The 19,115-nt window shown below is 40.0% G+C and overlaps 2 protein-coding genes across 2 annotated transcripts; one reads left to right on the top strand and one right to left on the bottom strand.

Annotated features, from left to right (window-relative positions):
- Position 1: 1 nt before the first annotated feature.
- On the top strand, positions 2-12,481 carry tonsl (tonsoku-like, DNA repair protein). Its single transcript, XM_041972266.1, has 28 exons — positions 2-350; positions 434-529; positions 812-954; positions 1,048-1,231; positions 1,350-1,479; positions 1,653-1,824; positions 1,917-2,031; positions 2,124-2,275; positions 2,377-2,529; positions 2,768-2,893; positions 3,327-3,522; positions 3,628-3,683; positions 3,785-3,874; positions 4,238-4,310; positions 4,421-4,584; positions 6,302-6,425; positions 6,527-6,768; positions 6,881-7,367; positions 7,448-7,659; positions 7,906-8,012; positions 8,134-8,290; positions 8,477-8,555; positions 8,637-8,944; positions 9,597-9,768; positions 9,931-10,106; positions 10,207-10,280; positions 10,449-10,582; positions 11,997-12,481. The coding sequence occupies exons 1-28, from the start codon at positions 326-328 to the stop codon at positions 12,197-12,199; spliced, it is 4,350 nt and encodes a 1,449-aa protein (XP_041828200.1). The 5' UTR covers positions 2-325; the 3' UTR covers positions 12,200-12,481.
- A 2,509-nt stretch (positions 12,482-14,990) lies between these two features.
- nkl.4 (NK-lysin tandem duplicate 4) lies at positions 14,991-16,322 on the bottom strand. The gene is made up of 5 exons (XM_041972270.1): positions 16,258-16,322; positions 16,087-16,166; positions 15,782-15,859; positions 15,535-15,689; positions 14,991-15,280 (listed from the first exon to the last, which is right to left on the bottom strand). The coding sequence occupies exons 1-5, from the start codon at positions 16,304-16,306 to the stop codon at positions 15,205-15,207; spliced, it is 438 nt and encodes a 145-aa protein (XP_041828204.1). The 5' UTR covers positions 16,307-16,322; the 3' UTR covers positions 14,991-15,204.
- Between the last annotated feature and the right edge of the window lie 2,793 nt (positions 16,323-19,115).

The raw sequence follows: 19,115 nt of genomic DNA, 5'->3' as shown, positions 1-19,115 counted from the left end.
ATTTAAATGATTGGCTAGCGGGCTTCCTGGCGGGTCAATGAAGTTTGCTGTGAGCGCAAAGCTAAAACAGCACGGGTTTTACTCAGATGTTCGATATATATACTTTTCCCCGTGACATCGATTACAGTAGGAAACATATGTGATTCAGAAACCTTTTCGGAAAGACAAAGACACGTGCTAACGAGAATGATGTGTAAAGTTTGTTGCGGTTATTTGTGAGTTGGCGCTGGATTCAGGCGGCGCTAGGCTAAACTGTAGCGCGCTTCTTGTCATTCACTGTCAGCTGTAAGTTAGCTTGGCGAGCAGCGTTCAGAGCTAAACCGAGATGAGCTCTTCACGGGCAATCAAGCGTAAGTATTTCTTTACTTGCATATGTTTTTGCAAGTTCAAAAGGCGTGTGCAATCCTTATCTTCTGTTGTTTTCTGTCTGTAGAGCTGCAGAAAGCTAAAAACAAAGCCCAGGCCAACAACAACTTAAAAGAGGAAGCCAACATCTGCAATCAGCTTGGAGAGCTGCTGTCCAGGAGTGGTAGGTAGATTTCATATATACAAACACTTCCACTGCATTATTGCCAATAATCTACAGTGCATGGCTTTAGAATAATGTATTCAGATCTCAAAATATTGTTGACATTATCTCCTGCTTTGCTCTATGCCTCCTCCTGTTGTTGTATAATCGAAGCATTTTTTCTACTTCTGATTCCTCCTTAAATCTTTAACTTTAGAAGTATAATATTTACTTTAACTTTAAACCTTTTTGGGGGTTGATTATATGGTCAGGTTTTAATGTTTTGCCCATGTTTCGTCTCAGGTGATTATGAGGCAGCCATCAGGGAGCACCAACAAGAGCTGGCTCTTTCCAAGGCACTAGATGATGTGATTGGACGAGCTGTGGCACATCGCAAGATAGGAGAGTGTTTTGCAGAGATGGAAAACACTGAGGCGGCTTTAAAAGTGAGTGGACTTCTAACTTGCATTATGATAACACTGGCGTCTATGTTTTTTGTTTTTAGTGCATGAGCAGTTCTGTATATCTTGTTTTCCCAGCACCAACACTGTCACCTGAACCTGGCTCGCTCTGTCAAAGATCATGCTGAAGAGCAAAGGGCCTTGGCAACTATTGGTCGAACCTACCTCTTCCGTTATGAATCGGACCAATCAAAGAACAGTCTAAAGCAGGCGCAGGATGCTTTCAGGAAGAGCTTGGCCATTGTGGATGAGCGTCTAGGAGGTGTGTATTGTTACTCTGTTAACCTGTTTGTTCAATATTCTCCACAATATGTATATTAAACAATCTTGATTCATTTTAATGCTTTTTTTTAATGTTTCAACATTTTACTAACCTGCAGGGACTGTGCCTGCGCGAGAGATCAGTGAGATGAAGGCTCGTCTTTTCCTCAATCTTGGGATTGTCTGTGATCATCTGGGAGAATCCAAACACTGCAGCGAGTTCATTCGCCGTAGTGTCTTTATTGCCGAGTAGGAACAAACTAAAACTAGTCTGTCTTTCTGCATATTGCTGAGTATTTCCCCTATGTTAAAACTTATATCCAAGAGAGTACGACAGGGAACCACAGTTCATGTAGTTCATGTATTGAAGGCTCAGATTAAAGTGTTTTAAACTGAGCAGCATCTGTTCTTGTCTTGTGAAGGAAGAGCCAGCTACTAGAGGATCTCTACCGTGCAAACTTTAACCTGGGGAACATCTATTTCCGCAACGGTCAACACTCAAATGCTGTCCGCAGCTTGGAGCAGGCCAAAGAGTGCGCCAGGAAGATGAAAGACAAGTTCAGTGAGAGCGAGTGTTTCTTTTGCATTGGCAAGGTATGAGCTCCACCATCTGTTCTGCTAGCTGTCACTGCAGATGGACAGATTGTAATGTTTTATTTGTGTGTTCTGATGGTATCTGTCAACAGGTGCAGCTGTCTCTGGGTGACTTTGTTGCTGCCAGACGATCTCTGAAGAAGGCTCTCCAGCTGGGTTCCCAAAGGCCACGGGACAAACTGGCAATGAAGAAAGCTTTTAAATATGGTAAGAGAACAGCTTTTGATCCACTTGGTTTCTTTTCTAGCAGTTTCTAACATGGCTGCATAAATAACATATTTGTTTTGTTGATTTTACAGCCGACCATGGCTGTAAATTGGAGGAAGAGTTGGGGGAGGATCAGGGCAAAAGGATTGGCTCCCGTCAGGTCGTGGAGCTGTCAGAGCAGCTGGGGGATCTCTATTGTAAGGTTGGCTGCTACAGCAAAGCTCTGGAGGCCTATCAAGCTCAGGTGAATAACATGAAAAAATGTACAACACACTCACTCACATTCCAGTCGTTTTAGCTAAAGCTCTCTACATTCACTGGTTTGTAATGAATTTTGTGGTGTAGCTGAAAGGTGCTGAAGCAATGGGAAAGCCTGCCAGGGAGCTGGCTGTCATCCACGTGTCTCTGGCTGCAACCTACACAGACCTGAGACAACATGGCAAAGCAGTGGAGCACTACAGAAAGGAGCTAGCTTTACGACAGGGCAGTTCTACTGAGGTAATCATGAAGAATCTGCATCTTAATGCCACAATCAGGGAGTTTATGGATAGATTACTAAATTCCAGAAAGTGGTCTGATATAGAAATCACTAGTTGGAAGCACATGATTTTGGAAAAAAAGTATTTTTTGCTTAGTTGAACTGAATTAGATGGGGGGCGAATAATGAAGCTAAATCTTGCGCAAGTGTTATATGCATCCTTGCATGTATGAATTCTCATTTGTGTGCCTGTATCAGGAGTGTAGCACATGGCTGAACATTGCTGCAGCACAGGAGGAAAGTGGTCGCCCATTCGAGGACGTAGACAGCAGCTACAGTATGGCCTTGCAATGTGCTCAGGCATCTGGACAGGCCAGACTGCAGGTGAGCTGAAATGAGTTGTTAAGAGCTGCAAAGCTGGTTTAAATTAAAAGGAAGGGGGTGAAAAATGCATTTAAAAGAATTAAACGTATTCCATATAGAAATGTGCTTTAGAATGACTCAGTAATGTAAAAGGTGTAAGCATTGTGAGTAGGATGTACTGTAAATGTTGTGATAGATCAAAGTCGGCATTATGAACCATGTTAAGTTCAGACTTTTATCAGTTTAAAAGTAAAGGTAAATGTGGGCAAAAGTTTGTGAAACATCATAATTTAACACAATTACCACCAAGGAGTCATTAGTCTAACTAAAGAACACATCGGTGGATTTACACAGCAACAACCATTTAAGTACGCAAGGAAGTGATAATGATAATTAGGTAATACGATGGTAGGGGGTAAACACTATGCATAAAAGCTGACTTTCACTCCCACAGAAACGCGTGCTGACGCTCTGGCTGGCATACCAGAGACGCAGCGGCTCGTCGAATGTTGATGACACGGAGGCCCAGCTGAATGAGCTCTGTGCTTCAAAGGGTTGGAGTCCAGAGGGGAGTGATGGGGAGGAGGAAGAAGAGGAGATGGACAACAGTGAGCCGCTGGATGACAGTGATGTCATTCTCTCAGACTCAGGTAGCCTGCGAGCTGTCAGCTGACTGACACAGAGCTGACACGTATTCTAATATTCACTAAATTTGTAAGGCGTTTGTCCCACGAGAATTTTTGTCTGGTTTCTAGATGATGACTTGGAAGGTTATGACAAGATGGTGTCTGGAAGGAGGAAGACAGGAAGAGTAAGTTAGCTGCCCCTTTGCACGAGCAATCATTTCTTCTTTGAACTCTTTGTTGAATGATTTTTTTTTTATCTCTGCTTGTGTTTGTCTTCCTACTTTAGTGGAACAAGAGGAATGAGAAGGGAGAGACATCCCTCCACAGAGCGTGTATAGATGGAAACTTGATGCAGGTCCAATATCTGGTAGAACAGGTGAGAAATAAGATTTCTTATTCATGTTTCAAACATTTATTTTACCTCAGAATGACTTGAGTCCTTGGTAAACCTTTGATTTTTCTGCACTGGACGGAACAGAAGGACAATGTCAAACTTGTTGGGCCAAAGTTTTTTTTTTTTTTTATCTAAAATTGTTAAATATTTACTGTAAAAATACATAATTAATTTAATCTCAGTATGAAAGATTTTCTCAGCATAGCTTTGAGTGTTTAAATAAAAGTGATCTTCATGAACACAAAGTTTTTAGAAAAAGCTACAAACTGAAACAGAGAGTGTAACATCAAACATCCTGAGCTGTTTGATGACTTGTAATTGTGTGTGTGTGTGTGTGTTTGTCAGGGTCACCCAGTGAATCCCAGGGATTACTGTGGTTGGACCCCTTTCCATGAGGCCTGCAACCACGGTCACTATGGTAACAGATTTCAGATCGCCTGCATAAATAATGGCTCAGAGTTGTTTTTATTGATACAAGCCGATGACTCTTCAGCTGTTTTCAACATCCTTTTTCTGTCTGTCCTGCAGATATTGTAGCCTTGCTGCTGGAGCACGGCGCAAACATCAACGATTCCGGTGGCTCCTTATGTGAGGGAGTGACTCCTCTGCATGACGCCCTCACTTGTGGCAATTTCAAAGTTGCAAGATTACTGATTGAACAGGGGGCTTCTGTCACGCTACGCAACTCCAAGGTGTGTGTGTGTTTAGATGTTTTTGTAAACCACCATTATTTCTACCTCATTTTTGTGGGAATAATACAAACGCATGAGCAGTCTGTGTTATTGTGAGCAGCATAGATGGAGAGAAGTTTTGTTATCTTTAACAGTTGCAAGCACATAATTCACTCTAACGACTCAAACCAGCTACATAAACAACCCTAAATCGGGTTTTATGGGCTGTAACGTCAGGTCTGTTATGTAAATATAGACGTGTCTTATCCACTGAAAGTTCAGAATCTAAGCTAAAAGCTAAGCAAAACCATTTCTGTGACCACCACACATTTAAATGACAAACAATTAAAAGCAGGTAAAGAAATTTTGCAAAAAAGTAAACAAACAATTTGGATTCACCTGCTGACCCGATGGCATGTAAAAAGATAAACGACACTGAGGGCACAAATCTCCATCTCCCAGTGTCCTTATAGAGCAGTTTCCTGTCCAGATTTTTATTTATTTATTTTTTTTTGCAGTGTTTTTATCCTCCTTTCTAGTTACTTTTGTATACAGTAGCATCCCAAAACAAATACCACACCACAGAAGAAGTGCAGGAGATGTTTTAAAGACAGTGGGACGGAGCTCCGATTCCTCATTGGACGACGAGAACTTCACTCTGTGCCAAATAGAGGCGAACTGAAAAACATCCATATGTTGATTTATGGTTTTCTTGAGTTTTTTTTAATATAATTTTTTACTCCTGTAAATGTTCAAAGGAGTTATATACTATAAAAGGCAATAAATAAATACTTAGGAAAAATTTCAGGATATTTTTTTTACTATGTTCTATCATCAGTTAATTGGATGCAGTGACATCACTGGTGATATTTCTATGTTTCTACTTTTGATTAAATCTTACAAATGTTAGCTTTATTTTGACACAGTTTGTAATTGCAAAGAAATATTCATGCTTATTTGGTTACATAATTAAAAAAATAAAATAAAACAAAAACCCCCCAAAGACCTTTTAGGCTTAGGGGGGTTTTAAGATAAGTAAGAAAGGAAAAATATTTGGTACCATGCAAAATACAAATATGTCATAATCAGAAAGGGAAAAATACACACTGCTTGATGATACAGTGCATGTTAATTAGGTGTACTTTAATTACTTTGGTGACCAATAGATTTTTTACAGGTATTTGTTTTATTTTTCTGATTTTGTTTTGTTGTAAATACTAATACAATTTGCTAAAAAAAAAATGTTACAGGTTAGCTCCTTCATGCATGTCATTTGATTTTCCTTCTCATTCATATCATTTCTATAATTTATATTGTTTCTTGACATTAACAGCATTGAGTGCAAGTATTGCCCCCTTCTTCTTGGTTGTTGTGCATTGCTGTTCCAGTATTTCTGGAATTTCTGACCAGTCTTCCATGATTTTTTTTTTTCTTCAAGTCCAAGGTGTTTGAAGAGTCCCCCCGCTGCTCTTCAATCAGATTCAGAGCTGGGTTTATGACTGTTCTATAACCCTCCAGCCTTCCTGTTGAGCCGCTCCTTAGTGAATTGCTTTGCCTCACATCAGCTTTAAATCACCAAATAAAAGAAGATATTCACTTTGTTGAAAATATGTGACAAGATTATAAATTGGAACGTAATATTACTGAAGACTATATGAACTGACGTGCAGTTGGAGCCATGTGCTGCCCTTCTTGTGTTGTGCGTCCACTGTCTCATGGTTTTGGTGTCCCCTGTCAGGGTGAAACTGCCATGGACACCCTGCGTCAGTGGCAGAGGATGTACAGAAGAGAGCTGGATGAAGAGACCAGGCAGGAATGTGTTCTTACAGAGAAACTGCTGAGGAAGGCGGTAGCAGGAGGAGGTAAAGCTTTAACATTATTGAGTCATGTTAGCCTTGGTTTTCCCTTCAGCATGGGACTTCAAACACTTCTCAAACGCTTCTCTTATCTTCGCCAACCACAGTGCCTGCTGCTCCAGCCCCAGCCAAGCCTTTTGATGCCCTGCAGGACAGCCAGCTGTTTGATGCAGAGGACTCCGAGCCGCTGTCAGCCACTGGAGGGGGCTGTTCCTCAAGCCAAGACTGGTCCCGAAACAGCAGGAGTTCAGAAGCGAAAGCAGCAGCTACGAGCCCCAAACGGCAGCAGAGCAACGGTTCATCACAGCGGCACAGAGCCAGAGGAACAGAGGTTGCTGTTCTTTATGGGGTAATAACTGACAAATGCCTTCTGGGTGCATAAAAACTACACAGTTTCTTTTTAAAAATTCTCTTTGAATTATCTAGATGAGAAAAACAGAATATTTATGTGTGCTTTCTAGATTAACAGCAGCAGCTCAGATGACAGTGACTCCGACGGTCCGGTCAGTCCTCTCCGTCCTGTTCGTCCTAGACGTGCTTTCCCAGCAGCTCCAAGTCAAAAGGATGCTCCACCAAATAAGGAAATTACCACAGCTCCCAGCTCAGGTAGAGAAAGCAACAAGGAGGCCCCTGCTACATGTGTATTTGGGCGAGAGGAGTACCACACCGCCATTCGTGGCTTAGGTAGTGCCAAAACTCTTCTCCAGGGTCTTTCACAACCTCAATTCTCCAGCACACCTGCCGTTTCATCCAATAACAAGTCTGCTCTGGTTGCTGAGGATGAGTATCTGGCTGATGACTGGCTGGAGGATGATTTGGGGGAAATGCAGCCAAAGAAAAAGAGGAGGCTCCGACTGGAACATAATCATTTGACAGGGGAAGAAACTGCTTCATCATCAGCTGCTAGAAGTCACAACAAGCAGCTAATACCAGACACAGCCATCAGAGGTAATGAAGTAGTTTGTTTATGGGGTTTTATTCCGTATTTCTTTTCTTATTTTACCTTCATTACGCTCTTCTTCTTTTAGGTTCTTCAGTGAGCTCCTCCTCTTCCACCAACCGGGGTCACTCTCTGAGAAAGAACGGCTCAGTGAAGCCTCATCAGGTGAAAATGACTCAGATGCCAGGGATGGTCATGTTAGGCAGACGCGAGGTCAGCAGGTCACACAGTCCCACCGTTCCAGATGATGACGACATAAGGACCGACACACCTCCACCTCCAACATTAATACACATTCAGGTCAGAAACCCCTGTTTTGCTCCTGATGAGCCATCATTAACCTTTGAGAGAAATTCTGTTTATAGACAGTTTGGGAGGGATGCTTCATATAAGTTTTACAGGAGCACATGGAGATGATCATTAATGTTTCACCAGGAATCTGTCTTCTTTCCAGATTAACTTTGGCAACAATGAATGTTGCTTCAAGTTAGAGAGCTGATTGAGAAGGTGATGCCAACTTTAGCACTTTTATTTATGTAATTTCAGCCTCCAGTGCAAGCTTTGGTTCCTCCCCTGCCCACATCGCTGCCTCCTCCAATCAGAATGAGAGTCAGAGTTCAGGAAGATGTGTTTCTCATCCCAGTTCCACAAAAGTTGGTATATGTGTTCATTCATTAATATAAATAAACTTAAAATAACAATCGATGTAAAGAGGCATACGGGTTGTATGCATGTTCTAGTCTGTCAGTAATATTTCACTTCAATGTGTTCCAGTGAGGCAGACTCCTGCACTGTGTCATGGCTGTGTGAACAGGCAGCTCAGCGTTATTACCAGAAATGTGGCCTCCTGCCTCGCCTCTCATTGCAGAAGGAGGGGGCTCTGCTCTCCCCACAGGACCTGCTGCTGGCTGTTCTACACACTAATGAAGAGGTGAGGACTGGTATTAACACAGCCAGACTTTATGGCTCATAAGAATAATGATTGCACGATAGAGGTCTGAAGATTGAAATGTCAACTAACCTGCAAAAAAAAAAGGATTAGGAACTGATGTACACATCAGACTAAAGTTTAAGCAAGGCATCAGTTCTGAGTGTCAAACGGTGTGTTGTGTTGCAGGTTCTTGCAGAGGTTTCCTCCTGGGATCTCCCTCCTCTCCCTGAGCGCTACAAGAAGGCATGTCAGAGTCTGGCAGTGGGTGAGCAACTCGCAAAAACTCTCAAACTTACACATAATTCTGTACCCCGTTCTAAGGTTTAAATTCAGCATCTCCTTGCAGGTGAGAACAAACGTGTCACCCGGCTCTGCGAGGTTCAGGATGGGAGCGCCGCTGTGTCAGTGTGTGGCCTCAGTTTGGGCCCCTCCTCCCTCAGCCCACTCCTGCGTGCCCTTAAACTTCAGGCCAGCCTCACAGAGCTGCACTTATCAGGCAACCGGCTCCCAGACGCCCTTTTCCCAGAACTGGTTGCCACAACAACCACCATGCCTCGGCTTCGGCTGCTGGACGTTTCTGCCAATTCCATCACAGGGGAAGGGCTGGAGAAGGCTGTTAATGCTTTAAAGGGACAAAGTCATCCTGCGTTCCCGGTAAAGGCCTGAACTGAACAAATCTATCAGGGAAAGCAGGGATTTCATGCTTTCTGGGGATATTTGCTAATAATTTGTTCAGCCATTGTTTACATCCTGATAATGTTAAAAAGAAAAAGTTTTGAATAGACTATAGTAACTTCTAAGAGTAAAAACATTTACTCACTATCATTCATTAAAAATATCCATCCATCCATCCATTATTTATACCGCTTCATCCTTTAAGGGTCATGGGGAAGCTGGAGCCTAACCCAGCAATTAGCAGGTGAGAGGCAGGGTGCACCCTGGACAGGTCACCAGTCCATTGCAGATGGGAAAAAATGTATGTATATATATATATATATATATATATATATATAAAGTTTTTAGAATAGCCTCCCATGTGAATCACACTTTTTTTGGTGTTTTGACAGGCTGAGAATGGAAAGGGTTTTTTTTTTTTTTTTCTCAACAGCCCTTTTGGTTAGTGTGACTCATTTAATATCACAGCTCCTCCTTTGTTCTTTTTGAGCACCTCAAACCACAGACATACAACCACACTACATTTCACACACTTTCCTGTCAGATCTATGTACAAGCTTATCTATAAACTATTTAAATAAAAGAGATTTCTTTTTTATGAACATTGCTGATTGGGATTGTTTCTGACTAGTGCCTCGAGGAGCTCGATCTCAGCATGAATCCGTTGGGCGACGGTGTGTCCGAGTGTCTGTCCTGTCTGCTGTCCTGCTGCCCTCTGCTTGCAAAGCTGTCCCTGCAGGCCTGTGGCCTCACAGCTCGTTTCCTTCAACAGCATCGGTTGATACTTGCTAGCGCTCTGGCGGGTAACACTTTTTCCCTTTTTTTACTCTAATGTTTAAGTCATTAAGCTTAATTGAACTCCTGATGGACAGTTATGTTCTGGAGGATTCAGTGTGGAGATGTGAAGTGGTATGTTTAACATTTATTCAGAGTAACTTCACAAATAATGTCTTTTGATCTCCAAGGTACTGGCCACCTGAAATCAGTGTCCCTTTCACACAATGCTCTTGGCTCCACTGGGTTTGAGCTGGTTTTGAAGACTCTGCCCCTCCACTGTCTCACACATCTGGACCTGTCTGCCATCTGCAGGGGTCCTGCTGATTTCCCAGCACTGGAACATCTTACCAATGTCCTGTCACAGGTCTGCACATACATAAATGGTCAAGTTATTGATATAACAGTCTGAAGTGTAACTGTACCTGCAATTTAGTGAAATCAAATTGATACTTGCGTCTTTGCAGAGCGAGTGTTCGCTGACTCACCTGAGTCTGGCAGCAAATGGGCTGACAGACAGCAGCGTAACCACGCTGGCCAGGTTTGTGCTGCATTTTCTGTCTGTGGCAATGTTGTTTTAATGATCTCTGCAAGCAATTTTTCCCAAGCTGCTTATAACACTTTAAGTTGTTTGCATTACTTAATTGCAACAAAGCACCTGCACTGAAACAATCTGTTCTCTGTGTTTTTTTTTTTTTTTGTCTTCCAGGTGCCTGCCGTCATGTCCAACATTGGTGAGTCTAAACCTGTCAGGGAACCCGTCTGTGACCTCGGCAGGCCTTCACAGCGTCTTGAGGTTTACCAGAGAGGCTTCTCGATCACTGACACTTCTTAACCTCCAAGGTTTCCAAACTTCCTTCCTTACAGTAGATTTATGTGTATTTTTTTTCCCCTTGGTTGATAGTTTTTATTTAAGTGTCAAAATTAACTTACTTGAAAAACTCAGAAAAAGCCTCTGGGTCCACAAAGATGTGAACACAGATGTGAGCATTAAGATTAGTCGTGTTTTTTATGTCACACCTGCAGCTCAGAGTAGAAATATCCTGCTTCTGCATAGTTAGCTCAACCCAAGTCATGCTTCAAATAATCCTGTATTCGCTTTTGGTTTGCTATTAACAGCAAATTATTAGTAGTAATTATACAGTGATGCTCTAAGTGCTTGACCTTCTTACATTTCATGTTGAAACTGACAACAAGATTGAGGAATCTGTATCAGTTATCTGGCTGAATTGGAGGAAAAGGGGAAAATATAGTAATGAAACTGCTAAGTCTTTGTGTGTCAGGCTAGTTGGTGTATGCTTTTATACAATAGTGAGATGCTTCAAGGCTTGTAGGGTGTAGTTTGTGTCTAAAGTTATGTTTCCAATGTAGTCGACAAACACACACACCTTGCTGAAGAGGAAGGTGGACTGGTGGTGGTGTTCACACCTTTGCTAACAACATCTAAAACTAGTTACCATAAGTGGAGGTGTAAAGTCATGGTGTTAGAGAAAAACTGCTGTAGTGCCTCTCTGTAGTATTTTGAGCAAAGTGTGTCAGATGTTTTCTTTATCTACTTATGCAAACTCATCATATAATTCAACTAATAAATAAATCATTGAGTTGCTTTTTGGGAAACATTTGAAACTTGCACCATCTTGCTCATCATAATCTCTGTAGACTTGGTGGTTATCAGGCTGCTCTGCTCTTCAAGGTAGCATTTAGCTAGCTAGCGCAACATGGGCAGGTTTTTGACAACAAATAGACCAAAGGACCAGACTAACAACCCTGCCATGGTGGACTCTGCTCCAGCAAAAAGACCTAAAAAACTTATAGGCAACTAAAATCCTAAAATATGATGCAGCATATATTAGGTATGGCTTTAGAACCATACAGAAAATGGCCATGAAATGCCCAAAATGCTTCATCTGTCTGGAGACTTTAGTGTATTCTCTGTCTGTCCCTCCCAGACACACACACACACAGAGGTGAGAAAGGTTTGATTTTTTTCTTTTTTTTTCTGTTCTGTTCTTATCTGTCATTTGTTGAAAAGTTTTATTATTCAGTGAAAATATACAGTGCTGAAAAGATGTGGGATATCTGTAGGTTTGGGGGTTTCCAGCCAGAAGCAAATGCTCTTTGGGGGTCTTAGCATTGAAAAGTTAGGGAACCCCTGATCTAACCAGTTGTCTTCTTTGTGTTAAATTGTAGAAAATGAAAGCTGCGTTCAGATCAGAAATATCCCATAATCACTTTGAATTTCCATTGTGGCCCTCAGGCTGTCAGGTGTCTGGCCCCTGGGACCGAAAAGAACTGGAGGATTTGTCCGAGCTGGTCCAGGATCTCCGTCTTTGCTCTCAGGGCCTGAACAAGCTGGACCGACAGACTTTAAAGCAGAGCTGGGATGAGACTCAGCCACAAGGACACTTCCTGGACCGCAATGCTAAGTGCCTCATCACGGCTGCAGCCTCCGCATTATGAGGTGTGCGTTGCAGGTGATGTCAGATCTTTGTTTTCCAACATCTTCTTTTCTTCTTTGAGTGAGTTTGAGACAACTTTTCAAATAAAGCTGACTTTCTTTTAAAGATCTGTTGGGTGATAAGTGAAAGAAAAATGATGCACTATACAACCAACAGTGACATGGTTCCCAAATACTTTGTTTACCTTATTTATGTTTTTGTGTAGAAAGACTTTTTGTCCTCAGCTCGCTCTGTGATTGTGTGATTTGTATTACAAAGAATAATTAAAGATAAAAATCTCTTAATCCGATTCAATGCTTGTCTTGAGCACACATTCAGCAAAATCTGAAGTATCTACACACACCTCAGGGCTGCCTCAGTTTGTTGTCAAGTTTTGAGACAAGATGGGCTCTGTTTACATCAGTTGTGCTAACTGTATTAACTTTATGTCCCTTGTAGTGTCTGATAAAGATAAGAGTACAAGTGAAGTTGTTGTCAGGGCACGTTTATCTTGCTGGTCCCCACTGGGTTATTGCATGCACTTGTGTTCATGTTATGTGACCAATACTTTGTTATAATCCAGTGTTCCTGGGGATTCATATAAGTTAATTCATGTTTGCTGTAATTAAACAGAATAAAAACAGTGGCTAGAGGAGGCAGGTAATTATACTTTTCTGGTCCTTACAGAGTTAATACATTATGATTTATATGTTCCTCAATTCTTTTTGCATCTTCTGCTTTTCACTATTGTTATTAGCTATGTTTTATTTAAAGTAGTCATTAATTTAGGGTGCAAGCTGGTGTATAAATTAGGCTATCATGAATCAATGAAATCAATTAGAGATACTGATCTAGTGCAGTTGGAATGTTATACAAAATCTAAGATGACATTTGCTTAGTAGCCATCGGATATAGAAATGATTTAAATATGCAGATTTTATATTACCACATTTATTTATAAAGCACTTTAAAAATACAACACATGGTTGACAAAAGTGCTGCACAAGTCAGGACAGAAATAATTATTATAAACACTAAAAACAAAGAGGAAATGATACAATCTAAAGACAATAAAAGCCATGTCAAACTCACACTGGGTTAAAAGCCAAAGAATAAAAGTACGTTTTCAAAGAGGAGTCTCAAACGAGCAATGGTCTGCGTTTTCAGAACATCCATGTCCAGCATTTATGTCCTCTTAGAGAAGAAGGCAAGACAATGAACAGTCCCAGATAGGTCTTCCACCGAGAAGACCTCATCAACCATGATGGACATGTCAGGAGTTAAGAGTGATGTAAAAAAAAGTCAGGGCTCCATGAGGGGACAATCCTACAATGGCCTTGAAGTTGTAGTGGGAAGACTTCACTCTGAAGCAGCAGGGATGAAGGAGTTTTGACACTGTAGCTCCGTGTCTTGTCTACAGATGTTTGAGAAGGATCTATATTTGTGACAACCGGAACAGAGAGGGAGAAGCCTTTCAGCAGCATTTTGGTGCCAGAAGGAAAAGCATCCATTACAACAGAAATCTCTCTACGAGATGTGAGTAAAATAAGTATTAAAAAATAGCTACACAACACGACAATCACGACGTACAAGCAGATACACACACATCAACACACCCACTTTTCCCATACTGCTCATCCACAGTTTACATCCACTGTCTTCACACTCAAAAATTTGTTTACTCAAGCATCAATTCAATATATAAGAAAAGGAAAAAATGATAAATTAAAAAGTTAAAAACAAATATATGGATTTTAATGTTTGCAGCACTTGAGTTCCAAAACCAAATTCACACATAATTTTTATGCAAATGAGTAAATATGCAGATTACAGTTATTAAAAAGGGTTTAAATAATGCATGAAGAAAGGTAATTTAGTTTTTATCTATTCAATGTTGATGATGATAGAGCATTAATGAAGGCATCTGTCACCGCCCAGTGTAGTAATGATCCACTCAGCAATGAAACTTTATCTCAAAGAATAAAGTTAAAACTGCTTCTAGACATACATTTCATTTAGTAGGTGGCTCTGCCTGACCTGGTTAGTTACCTGGTTAGTTTGGAATAATAAAAATATCTGATAAGGATATTTGGTTTGAGAGGGCTTCATAAATGATAAAGTTTAAAATAATTCGGGCCCTAATACAAAACTCCTGATCTGTACTTTGAAAAAAAAATCTTGGATGGAGTCACAGGACTGAAGTGTTTGAGGTTTTTTCTCTATGTTTAACTGGGAGCGATCAATTCATTGTTGAGATATTTCAAACTGGACTAGAAGTCCCCATCACCTAGAACAGTGGTTTCCAACCTGGGGTCCGGGAACCCAATAGGATCCCCCAAAGAGCACAGAGGGTCCCTGAGTCTTTGACCATTCAGAGCCACTGTAATTAAAAATGTGTATCCACTCAAGTTTCTTTTAATCATCATTAAACATCTAGTCAGAAGCAGATGAAGAGACGAGCACGTTTGTGAGCATGCATGTGGGAACGTGCGTCTTGAATTTTGATCTTGACTACCTTGCTTTTGATTATTTTTTAATTTACTATTACAAAATAAAATCATAAAATTTCATCATTATACAATTTACAACCGTTAAATGCAGGCTGGAGTTTTCTCCTGCTGTGTTTAAAAGTGAAATTTCAGTTAGAGATTAAAGAGATTTTTGAAATGCCACAACAACTACACGGTGCTTAAATGTACCCTTCATGCATTTGATCTATGCCACACAAATGTTTTGTTGCATCTGCCTGGTAGCCATGCCATGAAGGTTGTTTTTAAATGGCCTCCCAATGAATGTTAAGACTTTTCAAAACATAAACTCTCTCAAAAGTTTATTTATAAATTTATTTTTATCAGCACAAGTAAAGAAATGGAAAACAATACAGACTGAAGTACAGAAAAAGTGCATTAATACAGCAGGATAAGAAAGCCAAGATAGCAGATAACAATTTCATTTTTTTATATTTTTTGCCCAGTTACTCAGCTTCTTTTTAGATTATTCCTTTCTCACAAATAAAATGCGGTGGCATCAGAAGAATTCAATGATCTCATTTCTTGATCCTTCATTGTTTGGATAGAAGAGCAGCTCCATCAGCTCCTTTGGCCTAAAGATCAGAGAAAAAAAGCAATGATTCCTCAGTGGCGGAGTCATGATAATTCAACATTAAACTGCATTTCTTGATTACGTCTGAGTCTTGCATCATGAAGATGCAGAAATTAGGTGTAACATGCAAAGTAAGTTAAAAATGAGCACATTATTAGAGTCCTAGTTAAACCATTTTAGATGAATAATTTCCAGAATCTTGCCTCCCTTTCACATGAGGCCTCAGATCAGCTCTACACTATGATTTTGACTCACTTGCAGGCTCCTGTGTTGACGCAGATTGTCCTCACATCATCCGTGGTAGTGAGTTCCTCAATTAGTTCTCCAAGGTGCGTTTTCACAAATTTGCGGCATGCAGCTTTCAGGAGTCCAATTTCGTTGCAGACGGTATTTAGCTTTGACTTCAGCTTCTGCGAAAGAAGAAAATCACATTACTGCTTCATTCATGGTTTTCTCATTTGATCATATGGTTTGTTGCTGCCAGTCTTTTTAAACATTTCACCTCTGCAGTGGCATTCTGTCCAATGATTTTCTTCACCCTGTTTAAAGCCCATTTGCACCCCCAGCACATTCCTGGAAGCTGGAAATCCGTAAGACAAATTAAAAGCAAAGAATGAGTAATAAATTAAGCAACATCATGAATCTGAGTTCAGTCATATTGGGCTTAGACACAGAGTCAATGTTAAAGCATGAGAAAGTATCTGCACAGTCAGCAACTTTCTCTATCGTTATGCATGTCGTCATCTGATATTTAAAGATGAACAGCAAATCTAGTGTAAGTCCAAATCTTTAAAGCAGTCATATTACCGCACGAGCCTCCACGGAGATTTCCACTCGCTCCTCATCATCGATGCTGACCTCAACGCTTCTCCCTTGGACTGCCCAGACTGAAGAGACAAATTGAAATATTAATGTATAGTTATGCCATGAGGACAAGTGATATTGCAGTAAAAAGCATCTTGAGCACTACAACCACACCTGAGCATGTCACCAAGATGCACAGAAGGAGAACTGAGGGTGTTTCCATCTCTGGCAGTAAGCAGTGATCTCAAAGTATGAGTGTAAGTGGTGATGGCAGAGAGCTTTTATACATGACACAGATCTTGGGGGGGGGGGGTCCGTCTTCTTTCCTTTTCTTCATACGGCCCCCCTATTACCACCAAACCTAGACTGTGCTCTATTTCTGTAACCACACTCATCTTCTGTTGCTGTGAAAGGAAATAGTGAGTTGGTTTATGGTCATGAAGCTTCAGAAAACACCACATCGCACTTCATCACACAGAATATTTTATCCATTTTTTACATTTAACATGCCATAAAAAATAAAAAAAATTATATATACGCTTGATGCGATACAGAAAATGAATGAATATATATATATATATATATATGTGTGTGTGTGTGTGTCATTCCCACCTCCTCTTCATTGTGGACTCTTCTCTTAAAAGGTTTAATCTGAAGTGGAAACCTCTCTTTCTCTATAGTTAATTTTGGACCTCCGGACAGTTCCGTGACTCAAAAGCAGCTAAAACCAAAGAATGGGTTAAAACATTTTCAGAAAATGAGTGGCTGGATAGAAGTGTAGAGAATGGATGGAGACAGAAGGGTCAAAAATGAATTCTGTCTTACTCATGGAGAAAAGTGATGATGATGATGATGGCATGACTCACGGTCATTGTCCTTTCACCCTAACTGTTTTCAACCTCTGCTTTTGTGACTTCGTATGCTGTATGGCTTGGTCAGTTTACATCTGAACTGAACATATCGGCACTTTATTCACCACAAATGTGATGCTGCTTGAAAAAGTGAAACACAGCATTTTAAATTTGCATATAATCACCACTTTTAGGAAGACTGACTGTCTTGAATCTCAGTAATCTTGATCGCTGCAGAACGAGGACTGAACGAGGAAATTTGCCTTATAGAACACTTATAGATTGGTGGGTAGGAACATTTGCTTCTTTAAGATCAGTGCTGATCTCTTTTCTCCTTGGCATTCTTTCAATACACACTTTTTACTCAAGTATTGTACTTGTACAACTAACAAACTTTTCCTTCTATATAGGTGTACACACACTTGACGATCACTTGCTCAAATACACTTGGTTGACAGCTGCTGGTGGTTTCTTGTCCTCCTAATTTGAAGCAGTAAGGGTGTATTTAGTTTTTCATGCCCTGCGTTTGCATTTTATCTTAGTTTTTGTAAGAAAAAAACAATGACTCGGTGTAATGTGTTAATTTAATCTGATGTTATTTTGATGAGATGACAAATCAGATTTGTATCTTGATACATAATGCCAGAGAACTGATTTATTTATTTTTATTATTTTTGTTTTAGAAGTGTTAGCCTTTTCTGCAAATACCATGATTAAATGGGACTTGACATTGCCTAAATAGGCTCCTTGTGTGAATATTGTTGAGACATTGAGCAGTTTTTTTAGCTGTTAATTGTCCTGATTTTCTAGAGGACATGGTGTACTTGGAATATTTTTTTGCTCCTGTAAGCAATAAAATGAAGTCAGTCCAATAAAAGCACAAGAACCTTGAAAAATACTACAGTTTATTTAATTGGCTGACTTGGTATCTCTCCAAATCTTCACCCTGATGAATGAAATATACAGAGACATTTAAACTCTCATAGATGCCTTGTCCACGTGTTATTTAAGTCATCATTCTGGCAATTTAATCTAGCAGTTATGTCTTTGTGCTGCAGTTCACACCCACAACAACCATATTTAAAAGTGTTGTGGACTCTTTCACACATACAATGAACTGCAAAAGAAAAAAATCCAGTGTTTGAAATTTTCCTTTTGTTGAAGTCAGTTTTGATAATGTGCCAAATGTCAAATTAGCTATGTGAAATAAAAATATTATGAGTACAATATTCAATACTATTTTTATAAATACATTAAAGTGCAGTTAATATAGAAATATCTACCTGAATGTTCTTCATTTTCTTTTTGAATGTTCAACTGCTAAAAATGCAGCATACATTTAGAGAACATGGCTCAATATACAATTAATCACCTATAATAATTAATTATATTCAATAATATAAAACTATAGTTAAGTATATCACATTGTTTTTCCATAAGTGACTTCATCTTTAAGCTGATTAAGCTTCTGTGCTATGTTCTTCATAGATGACAGTAAAGTAAGATTTTTAGGCCCTTTTTTAACACACTGCAAGTTATAAAATTAGAGGTGCAGTGTGTAACTAAATCAAAAGTCAATTAAGCTATTGTTTCCATTGGTATCTAATCACTTTCGAAAATAGCTGTTATGTTTTTATGCTTTTAGAATGAGCCATTTATCTATCTACTAACCATGGGTTAACACACATAGCAGCTGCCATATTTGTGCCCACATTTTCACTATGGTGTCTCTGAATGGACAAACAACTCTGTGTGAGGTGAGAACACTCTGAACCTGCAGCACAAGCTTCGATAGGTGATTGGGCACCAAATGGAATAAGCTACATGTCAAAAAGCACAGAAAACAATACACATGTGGACAGTTGTAAAGTAATTACCTGATGTTCAGTCATCACTGCACCTATGAAAACGTGTTTATGTCTGGAAGAGGTTTGGCCACTGACAGCCACCGTCCATTTACAGCTGTGCTTGGAAAGTCATTGCTTTTTCCAATCTTTACCACAAGTTATCAGTAATTCTTACACATTGCACTTTTAACAAAAACAATTCAATCTAGCTTAATGCCCTTTGCTTACACATGAGCCCTTTTTAGATTAAAGTAATATCAGTGGCTTCATCAGTTAAAGTGGTGACGTTCACCCCTTCACACATTAGTCATTGTGTTTATTTTGCTCACAGGTT

This window comes from Melanotaenia boesemani, chromosome 20 (genome assembly GCF_017639745.1).
Source record: "Melanotaenia boesemani isolate fMelBoe1 chromosome 20, fMelBoe1.pri, whole genome shotgun sequence".
Taxonomy (NCBI): Eukaryota; Metazoa; Chordata; class Actinopteri; order Atheriniformes; family Melanotaeniidae; genus Melanotaenia; species Melanotaenia boesemani.
This window is presented reverse-complemented; position numbering and strand designations above follow the sequence as displayed.

Coding starts and splice junctions, on each gene's coding strand:
- tonsl (XM_041972266.1), top strand. CDS start 326: ATGAGCTCTTCACGGGCAATCAAGC. Junction 351..433: donor CTCTTCACGGGCAATCAAGC/GTAAGTATTTCT, acceptor TTCTGTCTGTAG/AGCTGCAGAAAGCTAAAAAC. Junction 3,875..4,237: donor TCCAATATCTGGTAGAACAG/GTGAGAAATAAG, acceptor TGTGTTTGTCAG/GGTCACCCAGTGAATCCCAG.
- nkl.4 (XM_041972270.1), bottom strand. CDS start 16,306: ATGGAAACACCCTCAGTTCTCCTTCTGTGCATCTTGGTGACATGCTCA. Junction 16,167..16,257: donor CATCTTGGTGACATGCTCAG/GTGTGGTTGTAG, acceptor TTGTCTCTTCAG/TCTGGGCAGTCCAAGGGAGA. Junction 15,281..15,534: donor GTCAACACAGGAGCCTGCAA/GTGAGTCAAAAT, acceptor TCTGATCTTTAG/GCCAAAGGAGCTGATGGAGC.